Source organism: Pterocles gutturalis, unplaced genomic scaffold, assembly GCF_000699245.1.
Source record: "Pterocles gutturalis isolate BGI_N339 unplaced genomic scaffold, ASM69924v1 scaffold4978, whole genome shotgun sequence".
Classification (NCBI taxonomy): Eukaryota; Metazoa; Chordata; class Aves; order Pterocliformes; family Pteroclidae; genus Pterocles; species Pterocles gutturalis.
The window spans coordinates 74,743-98,891 of NW_010125430.1; the positions used below are offsets into that span (position 1 = coordinate 74,743).

Genomic DNA, 24,149 nt, shown 5'->3' on the forward strand with positions numbered 1-24,149 from the left:
GATAGACACAAGCAGTAAATGGTGAGGCTCAGCCTCAGCTCTTCTGTTTTCTAGATGGGGCTGCTCTGAACTCTGAACAGCCATAAAGACAAAGCACAGGTATCTGTTGCAGAGGCGCAGTGCAAGTTCTAAGGCTGGGATGAGTGTTGTGATTAGAACAGTGAAACAAGAAGATAATTCAAATGACAGTTTGAAAGGATCTGAGCAGTCAAAAAAATTAAATAGTATGCAAAAGGTGGTGAGAATGTGAAACAAGTTTTAACTCTGCTGAGAGTAAAATTGGATCCTAGACCTATTTACGTAGGATGAGGAGGTGAATTGTAGAAGCAGCTTGGTAGCAACTCTAGCAGGATGGCCACGCTGAAGGCCGAAGGCACTCAGAGGCTTCCCACAAATAAAAAGAAGAAAAGGTGAAGAGTTGATGGCTGGAGTGTTGATAAAAATTTATGAGATGTCATACAGACTTATTGCTTTTATACCGAGAACACTCATGTCCTTCATCTGTTCTGGCATGCTTTGGCATGCAGAGGTAAGAGTGTAATGGGAGAGAAAAGGGAGGGGGACTGATTTTTTTTTTTTTTGGCAGAGAAGGTAAAGACACCAAGAACACCGAACTGTGTGCTCAAAGTATTATATAAATGAGCTTTAAAAGAAATCACATCTTCCCTATTTTATGGTGGAAGAGCTCATTAGAATTCAAGTGGTAGAAAAGAAGAATCGGAAGTTTCTGGAGCTCCTCTTCGAAAGGATCTGTCAGTCCAATGTGGCAGTCAACCTTTTCATAGGAGTGGGAAACCTGACAGTGGAGAACAACGCTGGAGGTGAAAAGGAGTGAGAAGAGAGAAACAGTAAAAGCATGAGACTAGGGAGCCCCTGAATTCTGAGGTAAAACGAAAACCATAAATCTGATTCAGTTCCAGCAACGTACTTAACATGCTCTTTAACAAACAAACCACGTCAAAACTTTAAACACTTTTTAATGGCCAGCAGCTTAGGATCCTTACTGGCTCCCCAAAGCAAAGTACAGGAAGAGGGCAGGGGGGAAAAAAAAAAAAAAAAGAGGAAATAGCTAGCAGTCAGTATTATGCTTAAAGTTTGGAAGAATTGTTAAAAAGAACTTAGCTATGAAAATTGATGTGGGATTTATAATCAGCAGGATCAAGCAGAATTCTTCACAGGCAGGCATGTTGCAAGGTGAATATTTTGAATACTGTGAAGCCATCCAACTTGTTCTAAAAAAGCTCTCTGGTCATGGGGTTATATGGCTTGGCAATGTTAATTTTGAAAACACCGTGTAGCATGCTGAAGAAGTTTGAAGAAACTGGGGGAATGCCAATGTAGTAGCAGTATTTAGAAAGGTAAAAAAAATCATGAATTTATATCTGTTGTATGCTTTTCAGAAAGAACTCTGGGAAATTAAAACAGGCTTAGAAAACAAGTGCGTGATTCCAAACCTGCAAAATCCCTTACAGTAAGAGATTTAGTGTGAAGCATATGAAGGAGATTGTTTAAATACCTTCACACAGCACAAAAAACGGATATGAGAGATACTGTAATTATATTACATGGGTCATGCCTCCAAACTAAAGCCTAAGAAAGCAAAGGTATGTACATTAATCTGTGAGTACGTTAATTAGCAGCCAATTGATTCTCCATTACCTTTATCATCTGCTGATGTCTTCAGACAAAGACTCTTTGGAAGATAGTTTGGCCCAGCATGAGATGGGCATTAATCAAAAGCAGGTTATTAAGCTTAAGAGAGAGATAATTAGATCCAGTTCCATGGCCTGTGCTGTGTACAGGAGTTCCTGTAATTTCTGAAGGTAGCAGAACTTCTTGTCATCGGTGAAATCTTTGTACGGTTGAAATCAGAGCAGTGACAGTGTATCTCGAAGATGTGGTTTTTGAGCATAAATTGTTTTTAATCATGAAAATGTTCTAGATTATAATTAGTCACCAGTTTTTGCAGTTATACAGAATTGTCATTTCCTGAACACAGGCATTGTTTTTCTTCACAAAAACAGATAATCCAAAACATCAGAAATGTAAAGTCTCTTTGAGCCTGTTTTTAGAGGGTGTTTGCCTAATCCCATAGAATTTAGCAGGTGTTTTCCTGTTTAAATACCTGATTCATTGTGTTCAAAACCCTATCTCATTCTGGAGAGCTCAAAGCAGTATTGGCCGTGGGAAAACACTGGCTCAGGAAGGAAGGGCAGGAAGAAGTGAAATTTGAGGAAAGATTTAACACACGGTTTCATTTATGATAATTGCAAATGCAAGTGCCTGCGTACTGCAGTCTCCAGTGTAGACTGTGCGTCACTGAAGTGTTTAGTATTTTGCACTTTTTCTGTGTGCTCTGAGAAATCATTCAACAGCAAAACCTCTGCTTTCTGTAGGGAGGTGAGGGGAGTTGGTCATCGTAATAATATTAAAGAACAGATTAATATTCCTTTCTAGCACTGTTTTAGTAATGTTAAGAGAATGGTTGCGGTAAACACGGCCTTCTGATATGGTGTATGTAGTCTGGTAATCTGGGTTGCATGAATTTGGAAAAGAAATTGTGATGAATTAAAGGGATTTAAGTCTCTTTAGTTTTAATGAATTTCAGTTTCTTAATAAAGTAAAATTGCAGGATTACTGTCTAATCTCTCAGACCTTTTTCATTGTGACACGTACATCTGCAATGGAGATGTCATTAATTAGTTTTTACCTAATGCTCCTACGGTTCTCATGTCACGTCACCCTGAGTGGCAGCGCGGTGGCCAGGGTGCAGGAGGAGGCAGCGGAGCTGTGGCTGTGCAAGGTGAGCAGGGCTGAGCCGGAGTGCCAGTGACTCACTTTCCCAGGTGAATGTTCTCCTCCATGGAGCTTATCATACTTTGTTACTACGGGCTAATTTAGATGCTTAAATTAGCAGCTACTTTCAGGAGAAATTTCCAGATGATCACTTCCATCATTTCAGTGTTTTCAGTTGTGTGTCATTTTCCTCCCTAGGGAGGTTGTTCTCCAAGAGTTGCTGGGAGGGGCTGAGGACGAGGTGGCTGGGGAAGTGGGTGAGTGATTTGTTAGCTTTCTACTTTTGGAGCAGAAGGAATTGAACTGGTTGAGGCAGTAATTAAGTTATGAGAATTATTTTATCCAGAGAAGGTGGCTTTTTGTTGTCCACGTTTTGTTGTTGTTGCATTTTTAATTAATTAAGAAAAAAAAATAAAGAATCATTGCAATAGTGCTGCTTAGCTTGATGGAGTTGAATTAAGTCTGGTTGTTCACTGTGTAGATTCTAATTAATTGAGAATTAGAAAATAATAGTGTACAGGACTTTGCCTTGTATGGTGCTGTATACTGGAGATACAGCTTTTCAAGGAAACACTATTTTTAACAGCTTTTGATCACGGTATTGTGATGCTGTGTTAGGACTTGGTTGTTCAATTTTTCCCCAAAGCTTTTGGTCCCAAAGCAGCAGAACACTCTTACCAAGGCTGTGGGGTCGGCAGTGTCTAGAGGGAGTTGCGTGGTGTTGTTATTTAGCAGGGCTGCGGGCCGTACCCACCGTTGCTAGTGGGAGTAGACTGGACAGAGGGGGGAAGGAGAGGATGCGGGGAGCCCTGTAAAGGGTGGCTGGAAGTGACCCTTGTTACTGTTCAGTATTAATATTCTGAAAACAGCCACAGGCCCCATTTGGGACTGTGGGCTTAGCTGTGATGCATGCTTTAATGTTTGCAATCGTCCTCATTTCATATGCCTCCTTTAGAATTTATAAAATGCACAGCTGATGTTTAAATAAAAACGTAGGAAGGAAAAGCTACGTGAGCGAAGGTTAGCTTTTCAGTGAAGAGCGTGCTGTTTGGCTGGATGTGTCAGCATGGTTTGCCGGGAGTGCTGTGACAGATTTGTAACTTTTTCTTAACTGCCCGTGGGATAGGAATGGTGTTCCTTTCGTGCTTTTGTAAGCAGTCATTTCTGAATGCGCTGCCTCCTGAGTTCTATTCTAAGGGTAGCCTATGAAAATAAATGGTAGACCAGAATACAATGAGTTCTAGAAGTAACACCATTAAAAAGGAGTAATAAAAGTCACATTCTTGGGTATCGCGTGTTTGTTAGAGATCTCCTGCTTATTCTGACCTTTCTAAATTTCATTGTTTCCTGTTTGATAGGATCATGCTTATGGTACTCGAGAGCAGTCATTTCCTCAAATGTGCGTTAAATTATTTTTAGAGGCTGTGTTTTTAGAGAGATGTGCAAATGTGTATGGCCTAAACTGTTTTGTTATCTGAAGTGATGCATTTTCCTGAAAACAACCCCCCAAAATCTCACGTTTCATCCACATAAAACACATGTTGAAAAGAGGACAGGGAATATATCGTGTTGTGACAATAGCCTGGTGATCATTATGGGGGAAATTGTGCAATGGTACCTTTTGGGGAAATGCTGGGGGATTGTTATCCTCCAAAATATCCTGTAAAGATGGGACAGTAAGGTTTCTTCTTGTGAATATTTTGGGACACTGTTACCAAAACAGCTTATTTAGCTAATGAGAAGATTCTTTTAGTGTCTTTCTGACTTGTGCTCTCTTTTTTTCAGCTGACAGTCACAGCTCTCCCAGAGAAGACACCCCAACTGGGAGCATGGATTCTCTTTCTTCCCAGTCTCCGACACTTGCCTTCTCTAGTAGCCCCCCCGGGCTCCTGGATGGAAATCACCTTATTATGGACAGCGGCGATCTTGCAGGCTGGACAACAAATCTGTAAGTAACCTGAATATTAAATAATGTTTTTTTTTTCCACTAGTAGGATTGTGCACATGGAAGACATTTCCCTTTTCAGTTGGTGACGAGTGATTTTTAGAAATTACATATAATTGTGTTTGTTTTCTTCTGCTACAAAAAGGTGTGTGTTTATGTGTTGTGGTGGAGCTTAGAGGCTACTTGAGTGTGGCTGAGTTTGTAGGAATGAAATGTTCTTTTGCTACAGAAACCTAGTGCATTTCACTGTAAGCTGTTATAAAATTTTAAATGTTTTTTATTTAGGCAATGAATATGTAAGTTATTCATTACCCTGGTTTTATGTCAAGACACTGTTAAGCTACAATTAGATGCAGGACCATTAAGATTTAGGGCCAAATTTTGTGTTTGGATAAATACACTGTAATGAATGTGTGCTCAGATGCTGTTGTCTAAGGACATTATCATTTCTAATCTTTTGTGGTTAAGAAATTAAATGCCTGTTTTCCAATGAAAGTGCAGTCTGCCGCTTTCAGTAGGCTCTGTAGATGTTCAGTTATTGCATATGACTTCGGTTTAGCAAAAATTGACATTACAATGTTAGTGCTGTCTCTGTAATACATACGCAGGTTTGATACTCAGAAAGCTGAACATACCTTGGTTTTTAAATCAGAAGTTGAATTGAATTCTCTGGTTTGCTATTCATACAAACTTTAACATATCAGGACAAAGTTTTCCAGCCTTCAGTCCCAAGAAGGTGGAAGGAGCAGGTCTGGAGAAAAGATTTGTTACAAATATTTTCCATAATGGCATTCTGAGTAGCCTGGTCTGTTGATGAAGCAAGTGTGTAAAATATATGTGTTGGTGTATGTAACACATGAGAATATAGAGATAGCCATGTGATGAAATGTAAATTTCTATATGCACATACAAATAATTAACTGCTGATTAGTGATTAGCTAGAACCATATTTTCTCATCTGTATTTGAAGAATTACAGATTTACAGGTATTTTACGTAAATATAGTTTCTTCAATAGAGGGCTGAAGTTACTCTTTCCTTATCCTCCTGTACTGTCCAGTAGTAGTGGGTGGGATTAACAATAAGGTGTATTTGACAAAAAAAGGTGCATATGTGGAAAACATGCTGTAGACTTCAGGGAATAAAAGGAGGAAGTGTTTGATTATCAGAGGGTTTAGAAACTCCAGGTGTTTGAAGGTGTTTGCATTTTTCTGCATTTCTTAATTTTTACGGAAAATTGTACTCTGCTGCTTTTTTTGGAAGCTTTGATGGCTTGAGGTTTTGTGCGTAGTTGGAAACAGTACTGAAACAGTTCTGTTTGGAAGGAAAAAAAAAAAGTGAATGGTACGTGCATCTAGATGATTTGTCAAAAGCAGTATCTCTCTGCCACTCACCTGTCTGAGAAGTTTGCTTAAGAGGTACCTCTGTAACAAGCCTGGACAGCGACAGAGAGTAGTCTGTGCGTGGTACATTCTGTCTTTCCTCCTCTTTCTCACCCCAGATTGTCTTCTCTTCCCCTTCTAGTTCTGGTGACTCAAAGTGCCTTGCCTTAACAAAAAAACCCAAAAATTGAAACAAAACCCAAACCAGCCCCACTGTATTAATGGCAGAGGTAGATGTCAGCAAGAGAGAAGCTACTTGGTGGACTCTTCTTTGTTTGTAGACTATTCTGTAAATTGGACTATCCTAGAACTAAATAGAGAACAATCCTTTCTGTTTGTGCAGGATTTTAAAATGTCTTGCATTTTGTGCCAAATTGGAACAAAACCAATTCTTGAAGTCTCAGTATCTTCTCTAAAACGGTATTGCAGGTCTTCCCTGAGCTACAGTAAATACCATACTGGGTCTAGGGGAGATGGAAATACAAGAGAATCCGGTTTCTCAAGTTTCTGCTGATGTTTATAACACGTGGGTGTTACTTGTAGAGATCGATCACTATGGAGTTGTGTAGTCAACAAGGTGATGGTGATTCTTTGCAGTAGGATAGTTGCTTGTACTGTTTCCCGGGGAGCGATGTGGGTCAAGGTATGTCAGACATTCCAAGGTTGGTTTATATCGGTTGTTTGCTTTAAGCAATAACATGTGATGGATAGCAAGAATATTTTTTGTGGTATTTGTTTTCGAGAAAGGAAGAGCTTGTTTTTTTACTGAATGATAGCTGTTGTCACCATGATGTTTTGTGGCAGAGTTTTTTGTGATGCATGCCCTTTCCTTGTCCCACCTTTAAAAACAAAAGGAGCTGCAGCTTCCAGCATGGTGAGAGGAGCACCAAATGAAGGGAACCTCTGGGCTGGCATGGCCAGAGTGGTGAAAGAAGAGAGCCAGGGCTATACAACCAATCTGAAATGTCTCACGAAGTGCTGACTGCCCAGTGGTTATGTCAGTGTTTCAAGATGTCCTGTGCATACGGTGTAACTGGAAGGCGATGTTCACATATGTGCCATTTTAAAGCCCCGCTAAGCTGTTGGTTCTCATGTCTGTAAGTGTGTGTCTGCCTGACGCTGGATTTTTCTCTGAAGGCTCTGTGTGGGTCAGACATGTGCCCTGTGTTGTCATGCAGGGTGTGTAGAGAGTTGGGTGATGGTTGGTTCTTACTGCACACGGCAAAGGTGTGGTTGTCAGTGACCCAGGTTGGCTCTTCTAAGATCTTGCACCCTAAACTTTTTTCAGCCTTTTTCCTGAAGATATTTTAAACGTCACACTTCCACCTAGAACCAAATACTAAAAATAAATACACGTTATTTTTACATACACTCTATGGTAGAACATAGAGAGCTTTTTTCCCCTTGTCAATCACAAAGTTACCGAGTAGTTTATGTAGACAGGGGATTCAAACTCCACATATCCCAGGATGGCCTGTTCTACTTGATGAAGCACCCTGACATACACATGTATTGTTTGAAAATCCCTTCTATCCAAGGATGTTTATCACAAGCTAATTTCAGATATAAACTGATAATTACAGACAGAGTATTCCTCCCTTGTAGTGCTCTCCACTGGTATGGGCATTTTTTTCCCTTTAAGGCTGAGCAGCAGTGGCAATCTCAGTTGAACGTTAACCAAAGTATTTGTGTTCTTTCTTTTTCCTCTCTGCTTTTTTAAGTGTCTGTACACACTTGCCCTCAAGCTGCAGAATTAACATTGTACAGCCATCTGTCTTCCTCAGGTTCCACTGGAACCACTGTCAAAGTCCACTTTGCTCTGACAAAGCTCCAGGTGGTTACCGTTTCTGTAAGGACAGCATGTTTTGGACTGTTTGGGATTGATGTTGGTATAGTTTCACCAGCAATACATTCTCAAAATGCTCATTCTTTCCCTCAAAGCCACAGCTTGTTCTGGGATAAGAAAAAAGTTTCCATCTTAGGTACAACCAGTTCTTTGTGTGTACCTCCTAATTCAGATTGCCACCATAGCTGGCGTTCTAAAGTAAGTCATGGCTTGTAGATGGAATCCATACAGGTACTCTTTAGCAGCTTTTTTGGATCTGTATCTTCTGCTATTTGAGACATGAGAAAACAGTCGATATTTCCGGTTTGATGAATTTGCCAATATAAGAATTTGTAAAGTAGAGTGTACACGTACAGTGATATTTGCCATATTGTCCTTGGGTTTAAAAAGTATGCCTCCATACAGAATAGATATATTTTGTGAGTTGCCCATAATGTTATTCTGACCTGGGTCTAAACAACAAAACCCCCCAACCCTAACCAAGCAAATTCCAACTACCTTTTATCAATAGCCAACAGTTTTCCCCAAACTGTTGTCTACCTTACAGTTGCATAATACCTGAGGAGTTTAGACCCCACGTTCCACCCTTTGCCTCTTCCTTCAGAGCTGCTTCAAACCCTGGTTGATCCAAGGAAGGGCTATTGCTGATCTGTCATGGTAAATGAATTTGTGTTTTCTTCCTCTCTCTTTCCTAGTAATGTTTTTGCTATTTCTGTTCTGGAAGCTGCTGCAGTTGCTGTTCCCTGCGGATTCTGTGGCAGTAGCCGTCAGTTGGAGGTGTTTGTAAGGAAAAGTATTCATGTAAAGGTGTCACCAGAAGCACCAGGAATCTGCTGATAATAGATGAGGGGAAGACGTAGAGTAGAAAGAGGGAATGGTGAGTAAAGAATAACACCATGCTGGAAATTCAGGAAATCAAATGAGTTGACATACAAAATTGAGCTATCAAACCAAGAGCGTGGGGATGAGGAAGACAAAAATACAAACGTGTTGTGGCCAATAGCCCATGGTAGCAGTAGTAAGAGGGAAATTTGAATTTATTCCCAAATTGCATTGAGGAGAAAGAAGAAGGAGTAGGAGAGGACAGGGCTTAACAAGAATAAAAGGTCGGGAACTGAGGATTTGCCTGTAAAGGCAGGTGGATGCTCAGTAGGCTACAGTGTGAGTGTGCAGCGTATAGGACACTTCATACTCCTTGTGTGAATATTTAGTGCTGTGTCTGCTTTACAAGTGGAGGAAGCCTGTACTTTTGTGTAAGGATGCACTTAATGCAGTGGGAGCTTTGTAGTGGTGTCACAAATTGTTCTGCAATTTTTGCTTAAGGTGTTATGTTGCTACTTGATCCTCTTTCTCACTTCCCAGGTAGTGCCTGTGGCTTGATCTGGTTTGTGGGGTGGTGGTATTTGTTTCTGATTCACTTTGTTGGTGAAGACTGTAAACCAGCTTAATTAGTTCCCTTTATGCAGCTCATAGTTGAGCGACATAGAGGTATGCCAATGTTTCTGTGAAATACTGTATAGCATCACATCACAGCGTGGAAGAGTCCATACAGAAAATTAGTGTAAAGCACATAATGTGGTGAAATAAATCCTCTGCCTTCATTTCTCTGTCCTACGCAGCTTCTGGTTTTCCTATTGCATTTGCCCAAAAAGTAAATAAATCTGCCACATCCTTTTTGCAAGCAGTCTCATAGCTCTTTGCTGAAGGATGTGACCCTGATAATACTTTCTGCCTGCCTGATTGGTACTGAAAAATGCTCACCTTGATCACTAAGATTTTTATTTCTATCCTGTACAAAACTCAAATTTTTAATAATTCAAAATACATCGTTTCCAAAGGGGGCTTCAGGATTTCAGATATTAAGAAGCTGACTAGCTTTTCTAAGCTAGTCCCCAAGCTGGTTCAATAATAGTGGTGGTCTTGGTTTTGGAATTAGGTCTTAGAAAGTGTTATGGATAGTTCTTAAACTGAACTATGGAACAGTAGTCGAGCTTCCCTTTTACATGCAATTGAAAGCCAGTGATACATGGTTTGACTTTCACCTGATTATATTATGGCTTTACACATGCAAATATATAGATACAGTGACAGCTAAACTAGGTATATACATCTAATAAATATAGCTAAACAAATAAAGGTACACGGCAAGTTAGAGTCCTTAAAAGACAACAATTTTTTAAATTAATGTACTCTTGTAGCGAAGTAGGTGATAGTGCAACAGATGCAATATCAGACATGAAGTGATATGATTCAAGTAAAAAAGCGCAAAGAAGCTTTTTTTGCAGCTGTTATGGTTGATTATAGAATTTACTTCACGGCTTTGGTTACCTATATCAAAACTGTTTTCAATCTTCAGCCTGTTTTATATTGTTTAGATACTATTAATATACTTTTTCCCAATTCTGTTTTATTATGCATTATAAATTATTACTTTTGAGCATAGTTTTGGGCATTTTAACATTTCTAACTAACCTACTTCATGCCAAAAAAATGTAATTGTGGTAACTGGTGTCTCTTCTTTGAGAAGTAGAAGTATATTGTGTCTTTAACCATAGGAGCTTGTATTGGAATCCCTCTGAAGGTCCATCCCTGCAGCTGCAGGGCCTCTAATCCTAGCAGAAGGATTCACAAGGCAGCTGCTTCCTACTGTCTTAGAGGGGAGGGGATCATGACTAATACTGGTCTTGGGAATATTGATTTGTCTTAATTCACAGGCTTAGGCTACCTGGAGTAATTCCAGAATTTCAGAGTAAGGACTAGTTTCGCTCATCTTGCCCTTCAGTAATCAGGACAGTGATGTTCATCAAGCTCTTCGCTGACTTCCCCCTGGGCCAGAACCATTTATTGATAGGAGGTCTTTCTGATTTGGCCTTTCCCGGAGTGCTGGCTGTAATGGCAGCTCACCTCTGATGGATTAGTGTACATTTGCCTTATCGAGAAGACTGATTCTCTGAAAGGGGGATTACAAGTCGTGTCCTAAACCACTGTGGACTGCCTTATGTGTGTGTTCACTTGACCTCAGAATGAACCAAAAAGCTGAACACTTGATGGATATTCTGTGGACTTGGTATTTGTTGTGATTCATCTTCCTGAGGATCTTTTTCTGATAAGGAAAGATTTGTTACTGTAACTGGCCCATTGTTGTCATGAGATCTTTCCTGCTTACAGTACGATGCCCCGTGCCAGAGCTTATCTCCAGAGCTTACAGACTTACCCCTTGCAGCGGTGGCTTTGCGGAATCGGGTCAGAGTTTTCCTTTTCAGTTGGACGTCTCCTACAGGAACTGCATGATCTCTTCTTCATTCAGATCACAAAAACTAAGGTCTCGTTCCTCAGCTGGTTAATTTTTGGGATAGGAGACTGCAGGGTCTCTGGGTTTCCTGGGGAGCTGGAACTTGGTGCCTTCTCATGGTTGTTCTGGATGGAGTCACAGTGCAGGGTGTGGGGTAGCCTTCCTCTAGATGATGAGTATCTCTTTACCTTTCTTTCCCTTTCTAAGCCTTTGGGATTTTGCAGCTGGAGGGGGATGGAAAGCATCCTGTCCCTCAAACCAGGGACTGAATCGGGGTGCCTGGCTTGTTAAAGCAGTTCCACTTGCACCAGTGTAAATGGCATTTCAGGAATAGGCAAAGGACCAGTGGCAGAGGAAATAATCCAATTTTTTGTTGTGGTTTGGGTTTTTTTTTTTTAATTTCTTTTGCGGTTCTTCTTTATTGGTTCTCCTGACACTAAAATATTCTGTTACCCAGCTCAACGGTGTATATGTGCTGCAGTATGGTCATAATTTTTTGGGTTTTTAGTATCCACAGGGCCTTTGTGACCAGGCTGGGAGGAAGCTAATTATTCTTTGTGAAATCTCAGGCTGCTCAAATTCCCGGTGAGCAAACTGATGTTAAAAGAGCCATCAGATGGCAGGGGAGGGCAGAAATAAATAGTGGTGTTCTGCACATGACAGAAACCTTGGAGACAGTTATTAATTTTGTTTGACTGCTGAACAAATTCCCATCAGCCTAGTTAGATCTACAGCAGTACACTGCTTCTATAGTCTCCTTAAAATGGGAATAGTTTATTTTTGTACTTTCTGGCCATGGTGTGAACTTGCAATTTTACCGAAGTGATGAGTAACTTGAATTTCAGTGTCTTGGAACCTTTTTATAATAATGTCATTATCTTGTTTTAATAAAAGATGCTTTAGCAGCTGCAGCAGGCACAGGCCAGGTATGCAGCAGTCCTCTTCGCTCATTGTGCTTATTTCGCAGTTTGTTTTTGTTTCAGCTGCCACCTCTTCAGTGACTCAGCACTTTGAGAGCTGGTTTAGCGGAGCAGGCACTTCTTTTCATACCCTTTTGTTATGCAAGCAGAGCAATAGCCCTCATTTTGCAGCTCCTTTGAAACAGGCATAATATAACTTAGTCATGTGGTTCGTACAAAATAGACTTTGCCATCTCCTTGTCTTCCAGTGGGGCGAGCAGCTGGGCTTGACGGAGGTACTGTGCTCAGAGCAGGGAGAGATGTGGATGCAGCCACTGTGATGGGCTAGTTTCTTCTCCCCCTCTTTTTTTCTTCCCCCTTGTCTTTTTCTTTTCTCTTTCTTTTTTTTTTGCATGGTTCCAGGGAACACAGCCCCCTTATTTTTTTTTTTCTAAAAGGAACAGCGGTATGCTATAAGCTCTTAGCTGTACATACTTCGTTTCTGCTTTGTTTAAATTATCATTTAAAAATGCTTTAACTTGGGATAGCTGCTGTGAGCTTCAGATTCACCAGACTGGCCTGAAAGATCATTGCACTGATGTGTCAGCTGCTTCACTGAGACTGCACAATCCAAGTTTAACAAAACCTCTGTTTCAGTGCTGGCTGACGTGTTCTATATAAATGAGGGTTCAGGAATGTTGTGTGCATGTTACATGCTTCAGATTTTGGGGGTGGAGTTTCTTTTTAGAGGTGACATGGGTGAGGAAGTTCTGTCCTTCTGTTTTGTCTCCAGCTTTGCTGCAACTATGACTATTTCTAGAATTTTGTCCACGTACTTTTTCTGCTCCCCAGCCTCACCAAGGCATCGGGGTTTTAACATGCAGGAAGATCGTTGTCTGCTGGGGAGGAGTATTGGATTGCATATCGAATTAGAAATAGCCGACACCTTTTGACAGACTCTGTCTTCTTATAATGAAACCTTTTAAGAACACTTTCATTGAGTTTATGGCAGCCAGACGATACGACAGCCATGGGGCTGCCAAACCCTTCTATGAAACAACCCTTTTTTTCTCAAGAGTTGCAGTGTAGATTCTTTTCACAGAGTCTCTTCCTTGCTCTCAAGATAAGAGGCTCCTCTTTAGCTGTGTTACCTTAGGAACCAGCCAGATAAACATCCAATAAAATCTTGTTTTCAGGAGTTTGTTTCTGAGTATCAGTACAAAATCTCCAGCTTATTTTCAGTAGGGCCATTTCCCCCTTCTCCCAGTGTTCACTGTGCCAGACCATAGCATTTTTCTCAAAGGGAGATGGTTATGTTGGGCTTTTTTTTTTTTTTTTTTTTTCTTCCCACAGGAAATGCATTGCCTTCATCTTAGCCCTTAGGAGAAAGGATTTCTTCAACATACCTTCTTAAAGTTGAGATGCTGCATGATAAGATAGGCAATACTTTCTCATATGTCATCATCTTGATAAACCAGGCGTTCAAAACTTTATAGTAAGGTAACTTTGCTATCCCAAGAATCTTTTCAAGGAAAAAAAAAAATTCGGCAGTTTGTTGCTTACACACCATGACATTGGAACTGATTTTTCCTATTGAGTAAAACCTTCTGTTTTTATAATAAAATTAAGTGGTTCCTAAGACAGCCAAGTACAGTAAATACCCCCCCTTGAAATTCTAGAATGTGCTTAATATTTAAAGCTCTTAAATTTTTTCTTTTTTCTTCTTCTTTTTAACATGGTGAAACTATTGCTATTGAAAAATTGGGTTTTTTTCGTCCCTGCTGGATCCTAGAGCATGGTATCTTGTGCTGTAACCAGGAGCAGAAAGTGACAGGCGCATTCAGGAGCCCTGCTGCCCTGCTTTTGCTACAGCTGAAATGTATTAAGGGTATTCTTCAAAGAGGGAGGCGGGAGCAGCCCAGGGCTCCACGTACCTGCGCTGCTGGAGTGTTTTTCCACTCGAACTGTTGGAGTCGCTCAGAAGTCATAGAAAACCTGCCAGTTTTCACATGCGCTTATATAATGCCGCCTGGTAAAGGACAGTGTAGTCTTACTAGTTGATAGATTACCCTTCTTGTTGAGTCTGTGTAACAAGAAATAAATATGCCATGACATGGATCTGAATGTTTTATTTCATCCTCTGTTTATTTGTGCACCTTTCCTCTTTTTTTTCCTTTTTCTTTCCTTTCCAAGTCTCAAAGAGAAACCATCTGGTATTTTTTCCAAGTATTCTTATGAATGACTGCTGCTTTCCAGGGTCGGAGGGTATGTTCTAGATTGTTCTGAGCAGTGTTTTGAAGTCATTAACGCTGTGTGTGGTGTTCTAGAGATGACCAAGTAAATTACATAGATTAATATGATGCATGTTTCAATGAAATATTTAATAAATGCAAGATTTTATTATTCACCAAACCAAACGCCACACATCTGAGGTACGCACTAGGGAAGACCACTGGGTAGAGTATTTTTGAATCGTGCTTAGTTTGAATTAGAGACATTTTAATACTCTTCTGGCAATATACTTGGAATGATTTTTCTATTTTCTGTAGTTTTACAGGTTTCAGAAATGAGCCTGACACCAATCTTAAAGCTGGAATTTATTTGAATTGAATAAATAAAAACACAAAACTATTTTTCTTTAGGAATTGTTTTAACTATAATAGTTCAGTCTATGCAACTAGGATCCTTTTTTTAATTCACTTTTGAAAACCTCTTGTCTTAGGTTCACCTTGTATTTTATTGAGTTAAAATGAATTCTGCACATGTGCATTATGTGCAGAATGAGGGAGAAATGATCTACTTTCTAGCAAACTTTATAAACTTTACAGTACCATTGAGCAACTTTTTATCCTCAGTATTTAGAACAATTAACAAAAATGCTGGTGTTGAGTTTTTGTTTTTCTTCTGTGAAGTCACTTTTAGTTGAAGGTTTCTGTTTTGCCTGCGGAAGATTTTTCAATGATCAGGTAAAAACGGGAGGAAGAGGACAAATTCAAGTAAAAGTTAAACCCAAAATTATGTAGGTGCTGGTCTTCAAAGATATGCAATTATTGGAAGATGTAAAGAATTGTGTAGTGGGAGATTCAGAGGCGGTGAAGCAGACGAGATGCCCTTTTCCCAAAGTCAAGCATTACATATGTTTCTAGTCAGCACGATCCAGCTTTTCATGCAGTTTATAACATATGATTCCTTCCTTTATTTTATTTGGTAGATCTGATAGTTTTAACAGCAGAACATGTTTTGATAAACCCTTCTGGTTATGATTCCAGCGCATTTAAGTTTCATTTTTATTAGTGGAATTAACTGTAAAATGCTGTTTTCATATGCTGTGAATTCCAGTTTTCATCCAAATGCTGCCTGACACAGATCCAAAGGAAAAACTATTGTCTCGTTAAATAAGGAATGTGCCATTCACCGTTTTATAATGTACTAAATTTAAAAATTAATAATAAAAATAAATGTCTGCTTAACTATGTAATTACTAGAATGACTATGAGAAATATTGGCTAGGAAAATCAGTTTGAAAAAGCTGAATTTGGTTGTAAACCATGTTATACAAAGCAACAATAGCGATTCCTTTCTTCTAGAAATTAAATATCCCAGTGCACAAGAAGATTAAAATCAGCTATATGCTAGGTTTCCTGCTTTCTTTTATTCATTTACAATTATAACTGGGGTGAGTGTTGATCCCTTTTTTGCTTTTGGCCAATCCACCTTGATTAGATGTGCATTTATACCCCCACAAAAACCTTCTGGACTGGATTCCTAGATTTTGGTGGTACTTTGGAGGTTTATGCTATGTGAGAGGTTAATCTTGGAATAAGACAAACTGATAAATGCTGTATTGCGAACTCTGTACTTCTGAGTGATGATTCCTGGGTGAATGCTGTGTGTGAATTATTTTAATTCTGTTTCTGCTTAGAAAGTGCTTGAAGTCCAGCTCTTGGTTCCAAAGATATGTGGACGTTAAATGTTTGGACTATTTGTTGTTTTGCCCATGCAGTCCTTTCAGGTGTGAAATTGGGAACATCCTTTATGTTGGGGAGGACTTTGGATGTTTCAATGACTAATAGAAGTTTTAACTTTTGCTATTTCTTCTCCTCTTGCGGCAACTACGTATTCAGCCTTGAATTTCATACATATTTGAACAGTGTGTTGGTGAGGGCAGCCACCGAGGCAGTATCTATGCAGTTATGCGAATGAGATCTCAATCTGGAGCCAGCATCGTGATCTCAGGGTTGTAATAACTGCAGCCTCTTTTGAAATCTTCCCAGTCGTACATGCCTTAGTACAGCACGGAGAGGATTTTTAAATAGATTCATCAAAGCTTGTAAAGGCAAAGTGGCAGCTCAAATAATAGCCTGCTATATGCAGTTTCATTGTATCTGTCCTTATTAGATAAGGAATGTGGAATTTAGTCTTTTTATTGGTTATGTCATCTCAGGTAATTTGTCTCAGTTTAGGATGTAGGGCATGTAGGAGAAAGACTTTCAAGGAGGAGATGCAGAATCATATGATGGCCATGTCTGCAAAATCAGCTCGACATTATTCTTGGTTTTGGATTTGAGGAACTAACTAGTAAGTCTAGTTATAAAGATTCAAACATTTTGTCATGAAAATAAATTTTATTCATGGTGTTAATTCTGCCTTCAAAATATTTTCTCTTAGTTCTGGTCAAAGCCGCCCGTCGATGGTCTCGTGGATGAATAGTCCATCTGCTAATCCAGCTGCCACAAACACTGCACCATCCGCTTTCTTCTTCCCGAACCCTGCCTCTGGGAGTGAGAGAGCAGGGGAAAGGTACGATTTACACTGCAACTTTTGCTGGCTATTTATTTGCCTCCATTTTCCAAATAGCTAATTCATGTCTTCTGCAGTATGTGAATGATTATCTCAAATCAAGAAATGCAACCTTTGTGATTTGGACAGAATAAAATGTCTACTTTGTCTTATTTTCCCTTTGAACACTTTATTTGTAGAAGGCACATAGGTTGAGCCAGTGGCTCGTTGGTTCATCCAAGCAGACTTTGATGTGGGTGGTCAATTAGGTCTTATTCAGTGTCTCTCTACTGCAGGGATTCTTTTACAGTGTCTTTCAAAATACAGATTCTTTCTTTTCCTTAGCCACCCATGTCAAATTTAAGTTTCTCAACCTAGCCTTCTTGCCTCTGAAGGACTTTCCCCCATCACAAATAAACTTGTATCTGTGGTTTCATTCTTTTTGACTCCTTTGGCCTGCTTTCCTTCCGTCCTGTTTCTGCTTCCTTCCGTGTTGTCGTCCATCTTGTGAAGTGTTTTCACTTTTTCCTTTGAACATCTTCACCATCTTACCTTTTTCCCTCAAGTTGTACAATATTTGTTTTGCAAATTAAAGTAGTTGGCTGTATTAATAAATTCTTTCCAACCCTTGGTAACAAAATTCAGTTTCTCATTCCTGGCCATGGTTTGCACCAGAACTGCATTGTCTGTTTGACTGCAAGTTCCTTGGGGCAAGGAGAATCTCTCCCAATGTTTTATGTGTAGTTGTTGTTGCCTGGGCTCAACAAAAGATGATTTAATGGTGTGGGTGCTGTGGCTAAACAAAGCATCATTGGGCAGCAGCAAACTGTCAGTTCACAAAGGCGTGATTAAATAAGACGTGCCAAAAATACTTATATACTCCAAGATCTCTGCTTAGGGTACTTGGAGAAATGAGTACTTTGGACAAATTCATATTGACGGCTTATTGCTGAGCATCCTGAGAACACCTCCGAGAGACTGCCTGAAATGTTAGAAGTCTTGCTGTGTTTAGGACAAAACAGCGTCTTCAGTAGGCTAGTAATGTATTATAAACAAATATAAAAAAATAATTATGTACAGTGATAGTGAAAAGCTGAACTGCGAGATTCATGAAGAAACATTTCAGAAGATGATTAGTCTATAAATTGAGTTTGCTTTGCCTACTATTGATTTCATTGCTGATTAGCATTTGGCAGTATTTTAACTGTAGCTGAAAGCTGAGTTTAACTCATAAAAACAAGTGTGCATAAAGTTGGGAGTATGATGTTCCGAAATGCCAACAGTAAGCTCTGAAGCTTCAGCTTTGGCATTTGTGTGTATGAATTCTAAGCCTGTGATGATGCATGTGAGATTGTCTTTTAAAGTTTTAGTCATCTCCAAAAGAGAATGGAGAGAGGATGGTTGAGAAAGGAGAGTGTCTTCATAATAGTCAAAAGTGACTACAATGCAGAATTTTGTTTTTCAGCGTTGCCCACCGAAAAGCAAGAGCGGGTTACCCCTGCGAAGCAGAACACAGCTCTGAATTATCATTTCAGATAGGAGCAATTTTTGAAGATGGTAAGTACTGCCTGAATAAATATAAAGCAATGAAAAACAAATTCACAAAACTGCTAAAATGGCTTTGAATAAAAATAGAAGCTGAACTGCTATTCTGCGCCAACGTTGCTGATGGCACATAGTTGGTGACGTAGATTTCTGGTACGTAGAAGCTACTTAGCTTATATGAAGGCACTGTGAGGCGATGCCTTTGATTTCTGGTGAGTAGACACTTTCAGCTGGTCTGATTTTTCAGCAGCGCTTAGATGTGTAGTAGTACCAAAAACGTTGTTCAGCAATAGAGGAAAACATCTTAGCCTATGAAACTGTATTTGTAAAATGTGAACTGTTGTTGTAAAATAACATATGGGCTTTCATTTAAAGAAAAAAAAAATCTGTTAAAGGATTTTCAAGCAAGCAGAGTTTCAGGTAAATCAGACGATCACTGGAGAGAAAAGGGAGTGTTCATTCTTTTGACCAAGGGGTGCCTTAGTATGTGTATGGACTTGCAGAATGAGGAACATTCACTGAGGTGCAGAGTGAAGGCCCATGTTTAAAGATTTCTGAGGACCCAAAGATAATATTACATTTGAATATCCAGAAAGGGACTCCTGTGCTCAAGACTGTGTTGCTCCTCAGTGAGCTTCCACGGCTCTACTCTTCAGCAAATGCACAGGGACTTCCAACTGTTCTTGTTGTAAGAAAGAGATGGTATGGAATGGCTCAAGAGGGCCTGGACAAATTCAGCAATTCTAGTTACTTGAATGAAACTTAATAATAATTCTAAGCAGAAATTAATTCATAGCAGCAGCATGGTAAGACTGTTGTTTGTTACAAGACCTTGATAAGAAATTACATTCATACTAAAAACTAGAAGAGTCTTGAGTTTGGCCAAATCGTCATCCAAGTTTTGTGCAGACTGAGGGTTTCACAGTGATCTGAGAATTATGTTCTTAAGAACCTTGTGAGTACTGAGACCACTCTTTCAGTCTTTCAGCCCGTCTAGAGGCAGGGAGGTAGTGAGAGGCATACTGGCCTCTAAAGAATCTGGAAATTCTGCAGTGATGCCTGTTCTGTTCTCATCCATTGTCAGCTTTTAGCTTGCTAGCAGGTCAGAAATCTGATACGTGCTTTCAAGAAGGAAAGTGGTATTTAAGTCTGCATGAACACACACACACTTAGGGGATGTGCTGCCCAGTCATTCAAATACCACATGTGAGAATCTTTGTTGGGATGTCCAATAAAGGAAGAGTATTCCAAATTGCCATTTTACATCCAGCAGGAAAAAGAGAAAAGTACACAGTCTAAAGCAGCTGGAAAACATCAACCTGCAGGCATTAAAAAGCTAACTAAATATGTCTTGTATTTCCCCAGATGTACCCTCTTAACTCTGTTAGCACTGGATCAGAAGTGTGTGTGGGAAAGTTTTTTCTTATAAACGAAAATCTTTTCGTCCTGTCCTCGCCAGCCCCAGTAGAACATTCCTAATTTTTTTAATGAGCCGAAACAAATGGGAAGCTCGGCAGAATCTTATTTTTTTTAGCATGTATAACAATAACAACAAAATTGCACAGACATAGACATCTCCTTCCCCTTCTTTATGATGCTTACCTTAAAGCAGGCAGAGCATAGGGCATTCCTACCTCCCAAATAAATAACTAGTAAGCTTGGTCCAGACTTCAGTTATGGTGGTTGTTTTTTCTTTTTTGCAGAGTAAGGTGGTCTACTAGCACCCACCCTTGCAGGCAGATCACGTTTGAATCAAGTGACGTGGGAAACCTTTTAAAAATGAATTAGCTAAATGATTGCTCTTTTTAAAGTCTCTAACACCATTTATTTTAAGTTTTTTAAAACATGACTGATAGGGATCTTCAGCAGACATAAAACTGTACAGGGAAAAATCTGGTGCACGGAGGAAGAGATCCGCATAGAAGGGAGGCATTTCTAGCGCAGAACAGCAAGGAGTGTGCACCTCTTGTGTTGGCGTGGGGTAAGAAACTCTTGCAAGAAGCAGTTGCTTATGTATCGCGTGTTTGTGTGAGAGCAACATTCAGATTCTTTTCTTGTACAGAGAGATCTCTAGAAGTTCCGGCAAGGCCACCATGGTTTTGGTGCATTACAGCCTCAGTTGAGTTTTTCAATTAGAGAGCTGGATTGTTCAGAACAAATCCTGAATTCAGCTCTTTGGCAGTTTGTGGAGGAGTGTTTCAACTGTAAGACTCTTTTTCCATATCGTCATACTAATAAGGTTAGAAGCTTGGGAAAATATTACATGGATTGCGTTTTGAAAACCTAATTGCAGATTTCAAATGGGAAGGATCACATTTCCTTACATCCATTTGTTTTGATTTATTCCCCTGTATCCCAGTTGTTTTATAGGCAGTGTCCCTGCCCTGCAGGGCTTTCAGCCTGAGGGAGGCTGTGGGTTGGCAGAGCAAAGGAGAGCGCGCAAGTCATAATGCAGTCACTGGACATACGTAATAACTTGATGGTCATTCCAGACTGGTTCCCAGTAGGTTACGTCATGGATGGCTCTGTCGGTGTATTTCCCATTAAAGGTGCAGACTGGTCTCCATATTCAGAACCTCCAACGTGCCTTCACACGGGCGTTTTCTTTTTGTGCCTGGCACCCTTGTGTCTATGCTGGGATCGGATTCCAGTGAATCAATTCAGGTTCTTTAGTTACTCAATTTAAATTCCCATCTGCCCTAATAAAGCCCCCAAATGAAGAATTAAAGTAATAATACATCAATTGTGCAGCTCTACCAATAACCTTAACTATCAAAGTGACAACGCATCAATCAAGCTGACATACAGATAGTATCAACCATTAAAGTAACTGTTAAATTAACGTCTACTAAAAAGTGCTCTTCCATTAGTGCACGTTTTATCCATCTCTCCTTTCTCCACCATGCCTGTCTCGCTTTTCTTATCCCCTCTCTTTTACCTCTCACTGCTTGTGTTTTCTCCTTTCTCTTCCCTCTCTCTTCTGCTTTTTTTCCTTCTCTTTTTCATTTCCCTACCCTCTTCTTCTTCTGTTTTGTCTCTGTTGGTCCATAGATGTTGATTGCAGCAGTTCTCTCTTATCTGTTATTAATCCTGGATGAATCTTTCTGGCTGCTTTAGCCTGAGACAGGATAATGGCATTTAGTCTTGCACCTGTCAGAGCTGCTAAATGCAGTTGGTGCAAGAAGGTAAGAGTTTAACCCTTACTCCTGTCTCCATTTCCTGTATCTAAATGGGGGGAAAAAATCTGTTTGTGTCTTGGGCTGACAAGGTTAGATTTACTAATATTTTAAATTCAGCTTTACATCACCTGATAGGAATCTGCATAGAATCTGAACATTTGCATATTCGTGTGTTTTCAATATTGCCACGAATCCCACAGTATTTCCATTAAAGCGTCATGGAATATCAACGCTAAGGTGCCATCTGGTAAAGTAAAAGAAAAGGCAAGTTTTTCTATCTAACTGAATTCTGTAAGAAGATGACTAATGTCATCTGAACAATATCCACTGGATTTTTTTTTAATCTTCAATTCAGTTCACCTTATGCTGTTGCAATATTTTTATTTCCCAGTTGCTACAGGCTGTATTATTGACAGCACATAACAATACCATTGAAGTGGTTAGAGACAAAGCTTGAAGAGTTTGCAGCTGGATAAGGGCACATATGGGAGGAAGCCAAGTATGATCTGAGATTGAGAGAGACACATGCTGGCTGTATGTTTTGTTGTTGGTGGTGAAGCAGATATTCCCAATAATCATGGAAAGAATAATCAGACTGCCTGGCATTGAAACCTTGCCAGCCTTGGAGCCAAGTGTTATTGAATTTCTGGTTCTTGAAAGAGACTGCTTACAAGTCAGTAAATGGGAATTTCACTAGGGAGAAGTGTTTCAGATAGGGTAAATGCTGTTTACACAACAAAATTCCTTGGCAGTATTGCTAGCAGGAAGGCTTCCTCAAAACTTGTCAAGATAGCACTCATCAAAGCTCTTTACAATTTAAAAAATCAGGTTTCAGGGGAGAGAATATATGGGGAAAAGATTTTGCTATAGTAATTTTCCTCGGGAAAGGTGTGGCATCTATCATGCCTACCAAGCACAGCAGGAACACAAAAAGCCGTGTTCACGCGGCTGTTGTCATCCCCCTCTGCCTTTCCTGGTGTAACAAACTGCCAGCCTTAGTTCATCTCCTTGGTTTTGACTCCAAGGCACTCCCTTCCCTCTTTTTCACGCTGTGGCTTCTGGACTGTCTGTCTTTATGGTACTGACAAGTGAAGGATTTACATCAAAGAGCAGCAGTACTACCAAAATACTATATTGCTCTGTATGTGCAAATAATTCTTTTGTTGTGGTAAAAACGAGGATAAAGCTGTTACTTGGTGCTCCTTTCATCTGTGGGTTTCAAAGCACTTGGCAACATTTATGTGTATAAGCAATCTCCATTTTACACCTGGAGAAACCAAGTGTGCAGGCTGGGGAGGGACAGACGTTCTCCCTTTCAGGTACCTGCGTGCCGTTCGGAGGTAGTTACCTCGAACTGCTGCTGAAAGTTACAACTTCACCAGTAAAAAGCACCAGATGAGCACTACCCAATCCCACTGACTTTGCTACACATTTTAAAAAATCGCTGAAGGTGGTTTGACCTTAACTAGTCTGACCTTGCTCCTGCCAGCAGTGTTGTGGGAACAGTGGTCTGCGGAAGATCAATTTTAATGGAAAGCCAAGTGTTAAAATGGGCGATGATTAAACTGATGTGTTTTACCTTGTAGCTGGCGTGTGGAACTGTCAGAGATGTTCAGCTGCCAGGTGGGATGGGAATCAACTCAGGAGAAAGACCCCAAGTCTCAGTGTCCACACACAGGTCAGCAAGGTATAGCACAGGGAGCGCAGCAACAACTCAGCTGATCTCACCTCTGGTTTAGGGTGAGACGAATTATTCTCTGGGCACTCTCTATTCACTGCATTGACTAGGTCTCCACCAGCTTTAATGGGAGCTTAGACACATCTATAAGGGAGGTCTCAGTTGGCAAGCTGAATCCCACCTTCATGACCTTGTCATGGTGTATCGGTGTGTTTGCTCTTGCTCACAACCCTGAGCCCTGATGGGCTGACTATTTTATTTGTGGTCACACAGTAGATCTTCAGCAGAGTCAGGAAGAAGACCCCTAACTTCTAGCCCCATGTGCTATCCACAAGATAATTCTGCTTCTCAAAACAAACTCAAGGGAAACAGCAAGTTTTTAATTTTCAAATTCCAGCTAACCCTAAGCACGCTAAGTGTTTGTGTATTTCTGCGGTCAACTTTACCCATGGGGACTGTTTCGAAAACCCATTGGGATTTCTAAACGCGGAAAGCTTGCAAGTACATTTTGTTGTTACTTTAATTTAATTTCCTGGTGAAAAATTGGCCAGCGTGATGGAGTTCTGTGGAAGTGTATTCTGGTGTTGTAGTGGTTTTAGCAGGGAGATTGCTGCTGCCTGCAAAATACAGTCCCCATTTATGGAGCTTGCTGGGGTCACTAACTCTGGTACAGCAGTGCATCGGAAAGGGAGGCTCTCGTGTGCCAGGCACCATGTCTGTTAGATTTCCTCCCCCATTTCTCTTTCCTCCAAAAAAATCCAGTTTCCACAAACGTGTGGAAACGGGCGTGAATCAGTGTGTGATTCAGT

The 24,149-nt window shown here is 40.2% G+C and overlaps 1 protein-coding gene across 1 annotated transcript in view; it reads left to right on the plus strand.

Annotated features, from left to right (window-relative positions):
- The window catches only part of ARHGAP10 (Rho GTPase activating protein 10), a gene marked incomplete at its 5' end in the record, with an annotated part of 101,862 nt that overhangs the window by 74,083 nt on the left and 3,630 nt on the right, over nucleotides 1-24,149 (plus strand). Inside the window, 3 exons of the mRNA XM_010078561.1 lie at nucleotides 4,582-4,744; nucleotides 16,828-16,959; nucleotides 18,404-18,495. Coding sequence (XP_010076863.1) covers nucleotides 4,582-4,744; nucleotides 16,828-16,959; nucleotides 18,404-18,495 — 387 coding nt within the window. The remainder of the gene's footprint in view (nucleotides 1-4,581; nucleotides 4,745-16,827; nucleotides 16,960-18,403; nucleotides 18,496-24,149) is intronic.